General features: G+C 41.7%; 1 protein-coding gene across 1 annotated transcript in view; it reads left to right on the forward strand.

Moving 5' to 3' along the window:
• The window catches only part of CPA6 (carboxypeptidase A6), a gene marked incomplete at its 3' end in the record, with an annotated part of 235,567 nt that extends 233,659 nt beyond the window's left edge, over window positions 1-1,908 (forward strand). The window contains exon 11 of the mRNA XM_080938774.1: window positions 1,721-1,908. Coding sequence (XP_080794900.1) covers window positions 1,721-1,908 — 188 coding nt within the window. The remainder of the gene's footprint in view (window positions 1-1,720) is intronic.
• Window positions 1,909-16,236: the final 14,328 nt, after the last annotated feature.

Genomic DNA, 16,236 nt, shown 5'->3' on the forward strand with positions numbered 1-16,236 from the left:
TAAAATAATAACCCTAACACACCCTAAGTGCTTTCGAGTGATTTATTATTTCATTTAATTTTAAAAGCAACCCTGATGCAGCAAATGTTGGCATTATCTTTTTTAAGGGAGTTTGAGGTACAGGGAAGGTGTGCTGCGGGTAGAAGTGGGAACCTGGCACACAGGCAGGGTACCTTCTGGAAGGACCCTGTGCCTTCAGTTCTTGCCTGAAAAGCTGCAGCCTGTGAGGGACCAGAGGAGAGAGGAACCAGAATGGACTGTTAGCTATGCTCTGAGGGGCTAAAAGGGGTATCTGAGAGGAGAAAAATAAACAGGAAAGGAGATTGATACGGGTCATTGGTGACCTTCGAGAACAAAGTTAACTACACAAGCAGAGACAGGAAGCAGACTAAACGTGTGAGGGTGCAGCCATCTTTTAATTCCCTTGCGTTCTCAAAAACAAGATAAGGAGAAGGGGGCAAGTGTGGTAAGCAGGGGTGTGTGGCAGTGTTATGAAGAAGGGGGACTGTTGGGCATTTTAGCCAACGAAGATCTAAGGAGTCACTCAGAGACCTGGAAGAGATTCACAGGACAAAGATGGCAGTACATGTGATATCAGGACAGGACGTGTGTACGAGAGGGGAAGAAGAAAAGGAAGGAAGGAAGGAAGGAAGGAAGGAAGAAGGGTGGGAGAATAGCATGCTTTCCTCTGAGCTAAAAAGGAAAACTTGGGATTCTAATGTCGTCAGAGAAGGGTGATGCTTATTTGGAGTCAGAGGTAAAATCGGGAGTGAGATAAGCTAAGAATGAGTAAGTTCATAAATGCCAGGCTGGGATGCAGCCTGTGATTGGACAGCGCACGCCACAAGTCCCTCCTCCGCAATGATGCTCTCTGATGCCCTTCCCTAGACTGAAGTCCGAGAAGCTGGTGCTAAGTTTATCATTAGAGAAGCTTAGTAAGGACAGAAGAAGGCACTGGAAAGATCTGGGGGGAATTTAAGTGAGATAACCGCCCATGGCCAAGGGAAATGAAGCCACAGGATAGCGGGGAGAGGTCTGGAAGGCAGGAAGGCGCCCAACAGGAGTGCTAGAACACAGGAAGTGGAGGAGATAAGGGGCCTTTGGGAGCCAGAATTCTAATTTCCCAGACCTTGAAAGGAAAGAACTGAGTAATAAGAACAGAGGTCTCTCCCTGTAGATTGCTTATCGGTGGGTAAGGCGAGCAGAACAAGGATCAAGATAAATGCTATGGGAACTGAGACTGAGGTTGAGGAACTTTGAGGTCATCACACTGGTACAGCGTTAAGGCTTAGATCAAAGACAATAGCAAGTAGGATTGTAGGCTCCATGAGCCAGCTGCCAACGCACTACCGTTCAGCTTTGCTTGCTATTACTGCGCGTGTGGCAGCATGCAAGTACAGGTCTGAGGACAGCCACGTGGAATCAGGTCCCTCCTTCCGTCTTTACATGGCTTCCATGAAGCGAACTCAAGTCCTTTGCTGCAAGAAGCTTTCCTGCTTAGCCAGCTATCTTAAATCGTTCTTATTAAAGTGATATTTCATTGCAAGAATTTGGGGGAGGTTTGGTGAGCATACATCGTATACATGGATGTGGAAGAAGGGGAGGGAGAGGAAAAGAGGGAGAGGAGGAGAGGGGGAGAGGGAGAGAGAAAGAGACAGAGAGAGAGAGAGAGAGAGAGAGAGAGAGATGAAATTAATGCATATTTCTTTTTAACTCTTAGATGTAAGCTCTGGTAACTCAATGGATTGGGCTTATAAAAACGGAATACCCTATGCATTTGCTTTTGAACTTCGAGACACTGGGCATTTTGGATTTTTACTGCCAGAGGTGCTCATTAAACCCACATGCACAGAGACCATGCTTGCTGTGAAGAATATCACAATGCGCCTGCTGAAGAAATGTCCTTGAGAAGAACATGCATCTAGTCTACCAACCCAGAGAAAGCAGATTCTGACCAAAAGACTCCTTGGCAAACGGAACTGTTTAGACTGGAATGATCCGTGGACTGTAGAGGATCTTTCTTGCAATTTGACACTTTGCAGCAACAGCAAAGTAGGGCACAGCCTACTTTGGTATGAGAAGAAAATCCACTTAATATCCCTTTAGAGTCTTATTTGATTACAAGGGGGAGGGAATGTTTTCACATTCCTTTGTCTCAAAAGGTGTACAAACTGAGGGTTTCCCCTCTCTCAACTTCGATGCCCTCGATTGAGACCTACACTACCAGTGACGTTTAATTACTTGGTTCTTATTTGAAATGGAAACAATCAACTGCATTTCTTAATAAATATAGTTTTTTTTCCAAAGACTAACGTTATTCACACATTCATCTTAGTTCAGCGCCCTGTATACACCTTTGAAAAGTTGGGCAGATGTTTCAATAGGACCTGAACCCATAGAGCTGTGTGGCTCAGTGCGGGGACAGCCCCTGGCAACATTGTATCGTGGGTAGAGGAGGGGCATCTGAGGCCCAGCCCAGCAGAGAATTTATTGGCAGTTAAGGGCTGTAGGATATGGGGAGTCATTTTCCTTCTGTGTGTAGTCACTGGCAAGTCTCTTGTGAATGAGTAAATAATCCACACGCGTGTGGATGTGCGCAAACAACTCTAATGAACTCTGGGTTATTTTAAGAAGAGTGAAAAAGAAGAAGGAAGCAGTATTGGGGAAAAAGAGGTACAGATGAAATGGGATTAGGAGATGAGACTGGGGTGAATGTGATCTAAAGGCATGCAGGGGTTCTCATCCTTCCTAACGCTGGGATCCTTTAAAACAGGTCTTTATGTTGTGCTGACTCCCAACCACAAAATTATTGCATTGCTACCTCACAACAGTAATTTTGCTACTGTTATGAATAGTAATATAAATGGTTGGTATGCAGGATATCGGATGGGACCCCAAAGGACGAGCCACGGGTGGAGAACCATTCATTATATACATATAGGAAATTGTCAAAGAATTAAAAAAAAAAAAAAAAACAGCAAGAATGAGTGACTCATGTTCATATCCTGAGAATCTCACTTTAAAAAAAAAAAAAAAGTTAAATAAGCCAAGCATGGTGGCACAGGCATATAATCCAGGGCACTCCAGAGGCTGAAGCAGGAGGATTCCAAGATCATGGATTACCAGGGCTATAGAGTAAGTTCAAGACCAGTCTGGTTAAATTAATGAGACTCTCTGAAAATAAAAATGAGAGAGGTCTGGGCATGTATGGGGCCTTGGGTTCACCATGTTGACAAAATGAAGTTACAGGTGCCAGGTGCAGGAGTTTAAAATAATAATCTCATTTAGTCTGCACAATACATGTTCCAAATGAGGAAACAGACTTAGAAAGGTAACATAGACTTCTATGTCCAGGAAATCAACAGGCGATGTCTTCACCACTGAAAATAGCCCAAGCTCCTAGACAAGGTAGAACTTTTGTAAGATGGAGTCTCTTCCACCTCTTCGTCTTTACTGTTCAGACCACACATACACACCAAGACACCAGGCCCATGGCTGTTTAAGATTCTTATAAACCAGCAGACAGTAAAATAAGGAAATATTAGGCCAGGCCTTGAATAAATATGGAAACCTAGAAAGGTGTTCATTCAGATGTGACTTCACAGCATTGTAAGAAATGGGGCCATGGAACAGAGTCTAGTCCAATGATCTCACCTCCACCAGAATTCTGGAATTACCTTCAATGTAAGGGTAGATTAGATTATCATACACTCTTACAACTTTACACATATGCAAACACATGTGCGTGCACGTGCGCACGCGAGCGCGCACACACACACACACACATTCATGCATTCACATACATTTAAACACTTTTTTAAAAAGATTTATTTTATCTATGAATGCACTGTAGAAGTCTTCAGACACACCAGATGAGGGCATCAGAACCCATTAAAGATGGTTGATTACTACTCTGTAGGTCCTGGGAATTGAACTCGGGACCTCTGGAAGAGCAGAGAGTGCGCTTAACTGCAGATCCATCTCCCCAGCCCCCACCTAGATACTCTTACTCACATTCTTTCTTACACACATAAATACATAAATACATACATACATACACACACACACACACACACACACACACACACACACACACACACACGCACGCACGCACTATTTAATGGCCCAAAAGGAAAACTGACCATTTCCACTTGGGGAAAGAGTAGTGTGGCAAGAAATTGCCACTGAACATTTGGAAGGCTGTATCAGTTCCCAATGCAGGTTTGTGGCCCAAATCCAGACTTCTTTAATGGCTTGATGAACTAGCCAATAGTGTGATTCGGATTTGTTCCATGCTGATAATACCTCCAAGCATTCAATAGAAAGCCTCTTAAAAATTTTTGTGTGACCAAAATATGAGTATCAGGATAAAGGGACAGAAGAAGCAAGATCCAAGTTGGATGGGGCGTGAGACAGTGTGGTCCTCATCCATAGAAGAAAGTTGGGTAGACTCTGTCTTAGTTAAGGTTTTACTGCTGTGAACAGACACCGTGACAAGGCAACTCATGAAGGGGGGTCAGTTCACTGGGGCTGGCTCACAGTTTCAGAGGCTCAGTCCATTATCATCATGGCGCTGGAGAAGGAGCCGAGATTCTACGTCGTGATCTGCAGACAGCAGAAGGAGACTGTGTACCACACTGGGAAGATCTCAAAGCCCACCCCAAATGTGACACGCTTCCTCCATAATAGTGCCACTCCCTATGAGCCAAACACTCAAGCACATAAGTCAATGGAGGTCACACTTATTCAAACCACCACAGTCTCTAAGGCTGAAAAGAAATCATGAAAGACCTACATACATATATTAGTTAAAATAAGGAAGCAGGGTCAGTGGCATGGGTCAGCAGGTAAGAGCACTTGCCAACAAGTCTGAGTTCAATCCCCTGAGCCCACAGAGTGAAAGGAGAGAATTAATTCACACAAGTTGTCCTCTGATCTTTTCACGTGTGTCATGGCATGTATACATGTATATACATGCATGTGCACACACAGGATGGAGTCCTGCCGGTATGCACATGACAACTCTGTGGCACATATGTCCTTGTCAGGAGCACAAGAATGGGAACAGAGCACCATAACCAACAGGGATTGGAAGTAACACAGGATGAATAAAGTAGTGTTTTTTAGCATGGGCTTTTTCTTTTTTTTTTAATAGGATACTCTCTACATTTACATTTCAGATGTCATTCCCTTCCCCCAATCCCATCCCCCTCCCCCTCCCATTGCCTCCATGAAGGTGCTCCCTCTCCCAACCACTCCCACCTCAGCATATTGGCATTCCCCTACACTGGGAAAATGAGCTTTCACTGGACCAAAGGGCCTCTCCTCCCATTGATGGCAGACAATGCCATTCTCTGCTACACATGCACCTGGTCTCTCTCCATGTGTGCTTACTGGTTGTTGTTCTAGTCCCTGGGAGCTGTGGTGGGTTTGGTTAGTTTATAATTTTGCTCTTCCCATGGGGTTGCAGACCCTTTCATCTCCTTCAGTCCTTTCTCTAGCTCCTTCCTTGGGGTCCCTGTGTTCAGTCCAATGGTTAGCTACAAGCACCCTCCTCTGTATCAGTATGGCTCTGGCAGAGCCTCTGAGGAGGCATCCATATCTGGCTCCTGCCAGTAAGCACTACTTGGCATCTCAGCAATAGTGCTTGTGTTTAGTGGCTAGCATGGGCTTTCTCAATAATTAAATAACTTTCATTGGAGCAGAGAGTTAATAAACATATTTTAATGTAGGTGTAAGCACAAGGACTAAGAGAAAGAGAGGCACAGAGAAGAAGAAACACCTGAATGTCAATATGGGCTTCTGAAGGACAAGTCATAGAAACAAGACCAGTTTTATTTTTAATTAGGAAATGCACATATAAAAGCATATACTCTTTTTTAAAGTGAAACATTATTTTAAAAGCAAAATCATAATTATTCACATTCTGGTTTTGATACAGGGTTTTGTTATATAACCCAAGTTGACCTCAAACTTACAACCACTCTGACTGGTTTCCCTGACATTGAAATTAACACATGCACCACCACATTGATTTTTCTTTCCTTATCTTTTCTTTTCTTTTTTTATTTCATTCCAGAGACATATTTATAGGACAAATCTTAGGTAAGGCTTGGTTCCATGAAGCAGAAATAGACTCACCCAGCAGCAACTACTCAAAAGTGCCCAGGAAGGTAGAGTTTGTTTTCTCTCTACCAGTAGAACAGGTACAACCCAAAATGTCTGGCTCAATAAGGAGGAATGGAAGCTGATAAAGATTCTGGGTGGGAAGAAGCTATTTCTCAAAACCTGACAAGGGGGACTGGACCAGTTCTCGTCTACTGACCTGAGTAGATTCTTGATGCCAGGAAACTTTCCCCTTTGGCTGGGCGCTCTGTGGCTGCCCTGTATACACAACTTTTACTGGTATCAACCCATCAAATAGCATTACCCCTCTGACAACCAGGCAACAATCACCTCTTGACTATTTGAAGAGGGAAACACCACAACAAATATACAAGTGAACATCAACATTTACTCTTCATTATAGCCAATGATAGCCTGTGCCAAGCCCAATGTAATAGGAACAGCTGGCACTTTAGTACCAAGAGCTAGATACATTGTTTATTCTTGTTGTACCACAGCAGAGGTACTTCAGAGGTCAAAGAAGGGCATACAATCGTGTGTGTGCACACACATGTGCATACATACATGTGTGTGCATGCACACATGCACAAAATAACCCACCAACTTTAAACAATCCTTTCTCTTTACTATCCATATATAGATTCAGAATAAAACAGTCTTGATGAAATTCATGTAAATCCTTATCCATGATCCCTCTCACACTTCAGTAATACTATATATATTTTATGCCTCAGGTTCTTTATGTAGGTATTTTAATATTTATAGGCTATTTTCCTATTTAATAGTTTTAAACTAAGCCACAAAGTATATGGAGAGATGATTTATGTTCCAACCACTCTGCTAGGTGCTGTGTGCGAAGAACAGAAGTTTTATGTGTATGTCAATTCTTAAAAATATTACATTCAACTATAAATAGAACATATGTTTAAAAATGCTTAGTAAAATGCCTCCATGTGCATATTACTATAATTTTATAATGCTGATTATATCAACTTTTATTTTTCAACTGAGATTTAGCAAGTGTTTAAGTTTCTTCAGGGTGCCATAATAAAGAACTACAAACTGGTGGGGGGGGTTGCTTAAAGCAATAAAAATGCATTATCTCATGGTTTTGGAGGCTAGAATTCTAAAGCTAGCATCAGTAGAACTATGTGGCCTCTGACATGTCCCTTCCTATCTAGTCATGGTTAAGCTGTCTTTGGCACTCTTCGACTTTGAGTTGTAAAGCTCTAATCTCTGTCTTCATATACTATGTCTCTGATTTACATGACTAGGTTTGTATGCCTCTACCGACACATGACTGTGTTCATGTCTCTACCTTCACATGACCATGTTTGTATGTCTCTACCTTCACATGACTATGTTCATATGTCTCTACTTTACGTGACCAAGTTCACATGTCTCTACCTTCACATGACAGGTTCATATGTCTCTACCATCACATGATTAGATCATATGTCTCTACCTTCACATGATTAGATCATATGTCTCTACCATCACATGATTAGGTCATATATCTCTCTACCTTCACATGACAGGTTCATATGTCTCTACCTTCACATGATTAGGTCATATATCTCTCTACCTTCACATGACAGGTTCATATGTCTCTACCTTCACATGATTAGGTCATATGTCTCTACCATCACATGATTAGGTCATATGTCTCTACCTTCACATGACCAGGCCCCTATAAGAAGACTAGTTTGTGGGGCAGTGGACCATGCCAGGAAACCTGGTAAGAATTTTCCCGTTATGGGGGCATCGCCTTGATTGCCAACTTCTGTGGGAGTTCTCACCCCACTGTGGGTGCTTCCATCTCTTGGCAGGTGGTCCTGAGTTGGGTACAAAAGCTAGCTGAGCATAAGCAGGGAGCAAAATCCAGCACACAGCCTTCCTCTGTGATCCCCACTTTGAGTTCCTCATCAGCCTTTTCTCAGAGTTGGACTATGTATGACCTGTAAACACAAGCTGAAGTAAAACCTCTTCTCCCCAAACTGGTTTTATCCAAAGTGTTTTATCGAAGAAGCAGAAAGAAAACACTAGTCATACAAGATCATTCACTCTACTCCAGTATGAGGTCACCTAAATAAGTACATTTGCAATGACCCTATCTTCACAGATGGTCACATTCTGATATATGCATATACATGATTCAAGTTATAATACCCACAATAAAATTTCTAATAGACTATTAGAAGTGATAGAATAGTTCATATAGCTCATCTTTTTAAAATAATAAAGATATAATTCAAATTTTGATGTGTTATCAACATTAAGAAATGTGTTTCTTATACCTAAAATTGTATATTACCTCAGTTCTTAATGATTATTTACATCATAAAAAGTATTCATACCTAAGTTACACTGGATGAAAACTAATTGATTAAATTAGAATTCCACATAAATGTTAATTAAGTATGTTGTAGATTGAGCAGGGTAATTATATACTGATTGTATTTAATGGGATATTTTCACGAATCATAATCAGAATATTGCATAATAGGCCTGAAAACAGCCTCACTGAATACCTAATGCATTTCTCAAAACACACTGCACCAAGAGCTGCCAAGAAAGGTGAAAAATCTCATGAAAATAAGCTTGAAGTTCATTGAAGGCAGATCCTAATTAACTCCTTGCTTCTAATGCCCCACCCTGTATCACAACCATGACCCGTAGGACTGGGTCCTCTTTCCCTAGGGGATGCCCTGTGGGAACCTCTGCAGAGAACATCTCTCCTTATTCTGCCACTCAGCATAGGTGAAGCAAGCATGTCCAATTACAGCTGAAGACATTACAGTATGTGGATGTAATAATTAGCTGTATAATTTAATTATGATTTAAACTGAGAGGCTAACTTCATGACTTAGTAACAAAGCAATGGAATGGTGGGTTCTCAAGCTTAAACTGGCTGAGCAGTAAATGGTCCCCACACTGGGAAGAATTCAGAAATTAGCAGCCTTCTGTCAGAGCAAGCTGATAAGTGTGACTACTCTAGGGAAATGCATCACCAAGACCAAATGATTGGTTTGAGAATCAGTTACTGCTTTGCTCTGACTATTTTCTACCAAATGCTGTGTGGTGAAAACTCAATCCATGTCCATGCAAACTGTGCATACAGGATCATAGCAAGGAAACTGGTACTGGATAAGAGAGGGGTCCTGGGGTGGCTTTCGTGCCTCTATAAGGACTCTGAGTCACTTGCTGATGCCAAGAAATACCTAGTGGCAGGAACCAGATAGAGATGCCTCCTCAGGGGCTCTGCCAGAGTCACACAGATACAGCTGAGCATGCTTGCAGCTAACCATCAGACTGAACACAGGAACCTCAATGAAGGTGCTAAAGAAAAGACTGAAGGAGCTGGAAGGGGTTGCAAACTCATGGGAAGAACAACATTATCAACCAAACCCTCCCTCCACAACTCCCATGGACTGAAACACCAACCACTGAGCTCGCATGGAGAGACCCATGGCGAGACCCATGGCTCCAGTTGCATATGTAGTTGAAGATAGCAGGGTCTGGCATCAATGTGAGAAGAGGCCTTTGGTCCGGGGAGGGCACATTTTCTCAACGTAGGGGAATGCCAAGGGGTGGAGAGGATGATTAGAAGCTAGTGCACCATTGTGAAGACAAGTAGAGGGGGAGGGGGATGGGATCGGAGTGGCGGAAGGGGATAACATTTCAAATGTAAATACAGAGTGTATCTAATTAAAAAATGGGGAAAAAAGGAGTCTGAGTCAGCAGGCTTGCTATCTCATCGCATGATGGCCTCTAGATTGTGACACAACAAAAAGGCCCTCTCCACATGCCAGCACCAGTCTCTTGGACTCCTCAGCTTCCAAACCATGGTCTCAACAAGCCTTCTAAATCACCCAGTTGGTTGCATTACAACAAAAGATAACACAAAATGAATTCCCATTGTAGTTACACTTCCTCAGGGGCATGAATGGCTGCTATCCTGGTTAGAACTCTTCAGTAACCTGAAGCTGTTTTCAGTATGTGAGGTCTGCTTAGCAGAAGTTATATTGTTAGGTGCATTTATATGCATCTATGTGAGCCGAGAAATATTCCCGTAAAGTATGTATTTGGTGATTTGTGGTATGGAAATAGCCATAAACAAATATGGCTTTGTATCGGTATCAAAATGGTCATAAAAGAATTAGTATTCGATGTGCAACTTCATGTACCACAGACTCTCATAAAAACATACCAGAGGATACCCCAAAACAGGCAAGGCTGCTCTCCCAAAGAGAGCCCAAGAATCAACTATTTCTGAAAATAACTCTGAGTAGAATCTACAGCCTCCAAACTAATTCTGCACTGAGAACTAAAACTCACACTCACATTCTTTTGTTAGACTGCCAAACATAAATACCAGCCTCTGCCTTTCTTTCACAACACATTGGGGGGGGGGGGTCTACTCATTTGCACGCACGTATTATCTCTTGTCAAGGTACTTCCCTAGAGAAGACTTTTTGAATAAGCATCAAATTCGAACCACAAATCTCAGGGCAACTCACACTTCGTTAAGATCAGTTGACTATTTTAGGATGTCCTTAAAATATCTGCAGCAAAGGTGTCTGTCTTGTGACTGGCTACACGTTTCCCATGCACCCATGCTTCCAGCCCCTCTAGGACCGAAGAACATTCTAGCTTTGATTATGGCAGTCTCCCATACCTGCCTCCCTCCTGCTTTCCGCCTCACTGCACAAACTCTTGAGCTGAATGATGGAGACTGGAGAGCTAGAGAAGACAAAGCAGGAGCAAGAGAATACTTAGATGGGGCAGGGGAGGTTTACTAGGAGCCACACGAGGGGCGGGGAGGGGGACATGAGCAAGAAATCAAACGGGAAAACAAAGAAAATATATTTTAAGATTCATTGTCGAAAAATTATCTACTGTGTTCATCACATCCAAAGGGGGAGAAAATCGGAAAATCTAAAATTCTTGGGCTACGATTATTTGAAGTACATTATCATTTTGAGATAAATGAGCTATATTCCATCCTTGTTAACCTTAAAATCTATGACCAAACTGGAAGATGGCACTCAGCCTAGGTGGCGTTGCCTTGTGTTTATGAGGCCCTGGCTTCAATCCCCAGCTCAAGAAAAAGAACCATATGGGTCTTTGCTCTACTCCCATGTTACTAGAAACCATTGGCTGCCGTTGCTAGGTTTATGAAGGCAGAGCCATTGGAGTGCTCCTGTGCTGAGAGAGAACCCCTATAGTATGGCTTCCCAATCTGGCATTCTTTATAGATGCTCTGTCAATGGCCAGGTAACCCTAGAGAATATATACACTTCCTGTTAAATTTCCTAATTCCAAAATAGAGGAATGACATGGAAGCTGTGAAGATGCCATAAAATAAGTAATATCCACCTCATTACAATCCACTTGCCTATGGTACGTACTCTCTGTGTGCATCTCTGTCTTTCTCTGTGTATGTGCATGGCTGGGTATGTGTGTTCACATGTGTGCACATACTTACATGCGTGATGGGGCACCTGCATGAAAGCTAGATTTGAATCAGTATCTTAGTCACTCTTCACCTTTTGGTTGTTATTGCTTTGTTTAGAGCACAGGACATCTTACTAATTGATCCCATATTGGCTGACCTGTGAGCACAGGGCTTCATCGGTCTCTGCCTTTCAGCACTGAATTTTAGCTCCTCATTGCAGTGATTAGCTTTTATGTGGGTTCTGGGCATCAAACTCAGGTCCTTAGATATTTTACTAAGTGAAACATCTCGGCAGACCTTGACTCTCTTTGTGAAATTCCTAAGTTGGCATCCTATTTTTTCAGAGCTGTGGGTAAAAAAAAAAAAAAAAAAAAAAAAAAAATTTTTTTTTTTGGTGTTGTTTGCTTAGATTTTACTTAATTGACATCTCCACAACTCTTAAATGTACTTGGATTGCATCTTGCCTTCGTTAGGATTCTCAAGCCATACTTGCCTAAATACAGTGCACTGTATATTCATGTTTCTAAAACAGCATCCCAAATGGATTTATACTCACTTCCTTTCTAACATTTCTAGGTCTTTTTAGTAAGACATGATCATAAGCAAAGGGGCGACCGTAGAGATTGCTGGCCTACTCACTACCACTTTGTGACTTTTTATTTTATTTCTCTAGTTGGCCAAGAACAATGTGGTCTGTGGCGTTTAGGATACACTTCCTTGATTTTTAATGTGAGGTTTTAAATAACTGTAGCTTGGTGTTGGATTGTGCTCAATGTTTCCTGTAGCCCCCAGAAGCTAAAATTTCCTCTCCTGTATCCTTGAGTTTGTCTCCCCCTTTGGCTTTGGCTTTCCTACACATTCCTTCTTTTAAAAAAATACCTTAAATGGACATGCAAGTGACATTTAGGAATATATACATATATACAAAAGCAAAATATATGCATGTTATAACAATTAATAAAAAAAGAGATTGTAAATTTGAAGAAAGGGGATGCTTGAAGGGAGAAAAGGGTACAGTGTTGTAATTAAACTACACTCTCAAAAATAAGCAACAACAAAAGAGTAAGTTCAGAAGCAAGTTGCTCTATAAAAGGTAAGTAGTTTGAATATACTTGGCCCAGGGAGTGACACTATTAGAAGGTGTGGCCTTGCTGGAATAGGTGTGGCCTTGTTGAAAGAAATATGTCACTGTGAGGTGGGCAATGAGACCCTCCTCCTAACCACATGGAAGCCAGTCTTCTATGGACCTTCAGATGAAGACATAGAACTCTCTCAGCTCCTTTCCAGCACCATGCTGCCTGCACACTGCCATACTCCCACCTTGATGATAATGGACTGAACCTCTGACCTGTAAGCCAGCCCCTATTAAATGTTGTTCTTAAGAGTTGCCTTGGCCACGGTGTCTGTTCACAGCAGGAAAACCCTAAAACAACAGTGATGAAGTTTCAGTTGTGCAGGGTAAAGTCCTAGCTATCTACTACAGAACATCACACGATACTGAGTTGTTCATTTCCTCTCAGCCATGCTGCAGATCAAATCTCTGTGTGCACTAACACACTGAGCTATATACCCTCAGCCTGTGTAAATAGCATTTCATAGGCGTGATCTCATGTTATATGTTTTCACTACAAAAACAAAATAAAAATAAAAAGATAAGACTCTTTAGAGGAGTAGAACACTTGAAGCGAGTACCATATAGAATCCATGTGGTGATGAAAAAGAAGTGGTTGGGGCAACAGTAGACAAGCCTCAGTGCTGAGGGAAAGTATTATTCTAATCAAAGCACTCTGGGGTCTCTGTGATGATAAATAATCATTAGATGGTCACTCTGATCTTTGCTCACAGTCAAGCTCCTGAAAATCTTAATTGGGAGATTTATGGTTTTCTATCGACAACTGTTGTCAAAGGAATGACTTGAAAACAATTGCTCCAATAAACATCTCTCCAAATGGAGAGAAAAATCATTTAAATACAGGCTTTCGTGGAATGAAATATTCTTCCTCGACACTCTGAGATAGTGCAGATTTTCTTCTTAACCTAAACCAGTTACTTAACCTAAACAATAACTGTTGGATAAACTTTTTTTTCTATGTCAATAGTCAAATAGCCAGAGAAAAATCTGTGTCCCGGGAGAATGTGTATGCTTACTCAAAATAAGTGTTTATTGGACAACTTCTGTGTACTTGATACTGTATAGGCAAGATACAAGCAAAACTGTAAGGCCAAGGTTTGCCTAATACCTTCCCTTTTGGCAACTTCTTATTCAGTATGCATTGTTGCCCCTCAGTGCCCTTGAAACCAAACCACTACCACCTACCCACCCCATCATGTGAAATGTCCAGATCCCTCCTATTCTTCCAAATGGCTCACCAATACTTGTCTCTCCATTTTCTGACCTCAGAAAGGAAGTGTTCTCATTCACCTGTGTGTTGCACAGGACAGAGGTAGCTCCAGCACATAACATTATAAAGAATGTCAGGGGGTTAGGAAGATGGCTCAGTGCTGGCCTCTAACAGGAAGGCCTAAGTTCTGACTCCAGTACCCACATAAAAGCCAAGTTTCGTGGTATGTGCTTAGAACTGCAGCCCTGGGAAAGCAGTGGGAGGGGGTTCTCTGAGGAGTGCTGGCTAGTCAGTCAGTTTTCCTGACAACATGGACACTGTCCTCTGATCCATACGCATGTACATTTGTGTACACCCACACACATACAAACAATCTAATCTTCTACATACAATGTACCTTTCTAGCAGAGAGGACTTCTTCCCTTTCTGTTTATTTATTTAATATTCCAAAACAATAAAGCTATATTCTTGCCCTAGCTCATAGCTATAGTTTTTCCTCCTTTGGTACCAGTCAAGAACTCAGAACTCACATTCCATGGATGGCTAGACACGTGACCTAACATCCATTGTTTAGGTGTTGCTTAGAAACCTAAAGCAAGCCGATGCCTTCAAGTCCACAAACAAGAGATTTCTGTTCGGGCACTGAGCCACACAGTCATGTGCTGAATTGTATTCCAAGAAGCTTATTTCATTTCTGCTTGTTCACACGTAGCAACAAATGCATACATAGGCTCACATACTTTCACCCTTTAACTGTTCCTTCTATACCTTACCTGCCTTCAGGAGTATCTGACCATAAAAGTCTAAATTAAATTGCATTAGTGGGTAGTATGTGCAGATGGTAGTTAGAGATCTTAAAGGTTTCCTCAGAAGCACACGAGGAGACAAAGTGTGTAACATGTTACTCTTCTTTTTCTGTCCTATTTTCAACGTGGGAGTCTATGTATCTGCTGACTCAGCAGATAACGTAACCTACATGACGATTCTTAAACTTGACAGAAATATCTCCAGGAAATTCCCTGTGTGGAAGGTCTGTGTTCGGTGCGTTTGTACCCAAAGAATTTCAACAATGGATCTAGTGATCGAAACAGTTCAACAGTGGTTTAAACCTCTTTTTATTTTTTCAATTAATTAATTTGTTTGTTTACAACCCAAACACTGCTTCCCCTTTCTAGTTCCTCCCTCACCAAGTTCCGTTCCCCACTCCCCTCCCCTTCTCCTCTGGGACATCAACTCTCTGCCAGATTAGGTGCATCCTCTCCCGCTGAGGCCAGACAGGGCAGCCATGAAGACTGTCTGGTACATACGTGCCTGGGGGTCTCATTCCAGCCCAGGGATGTTCTTTGGTTGGTTTAAACTTAAGTACATTGCACTCTTTAGCAATCTGTCAGCATCCTTGTGACTTCAATAGTGCATCAGAACACTACCTCCACAGCAAAGCTTGCCCAGTAATTACCAGCTGATTAATTGCTGTGCAGCCATTTGGGCTTTTTTTTTTAAAGCACATAATAGTTAAATAATTTGAGAATGTTTTTTGTCTCATCAGTGATGAGATTGAGAATATAAGCCAAGTCCTTAGACTTTCTGACCTGATTGGAATTCTCAAACACACCAAGGTATTATAGTAAAATAACTCTACCACCCAGTTACTATGGTGATTATCATTTCTTATGAAACAGTTCATCTTTCCTCCTCTAATTCTTCTTATTACAGGATATTAAGCAAAACAGAGATATATATCATTGTCCCACCAAACAGTTCAACATATTTTTAATAATGCTATACCTAAGTTTTTCTGCATAAATGTGTAATAGTATCTCAGACAGTTATCACTAATTATTTTATTTTTAAAAAAATCTGTAGAGGGGAGTTGGGGGAAGAACTCTGTGACCTAGAGATTGGGAGGAGCATCAACAATTGGGAGATATATATATCCTGTCTTGACATATGTGTGTGTATATATATATGTATATATATATATATATATATATATATATATATATATATATATATATGACAGGATACACAGACACACATATGTCAAGACAGGATATATATATCATCCTGACTTCCTTCAATGATGGACTACAGTGTAGAAGTGTAAGCCACAACAACCCTTTCCTTCCCAACTTACTTTTAGTCATGATGCTTCATTGTCCAGCATATGGAGGGAGGAGAGAACCAACTCGTGTAAGTTGTTTTGTGACTTCAAACACTTTTGCATGTGTCCGTGCGCGTGCATGCGCGTGCGCGCGCGCGCGCGCACACACACACACACACACACACACACACACACACGCACACAGGATA

This window comes from Micromys minutus, assembly GCF_963924665.1.
Source record: "Micromys minutus genome assembly, chromosome: 26".
NCBI classification, from domain to species: Eukaryota; Metazoa; Chordata; class Mammalia; order Rodentia; family Muridae; genus Micromys; species Micromys minutus.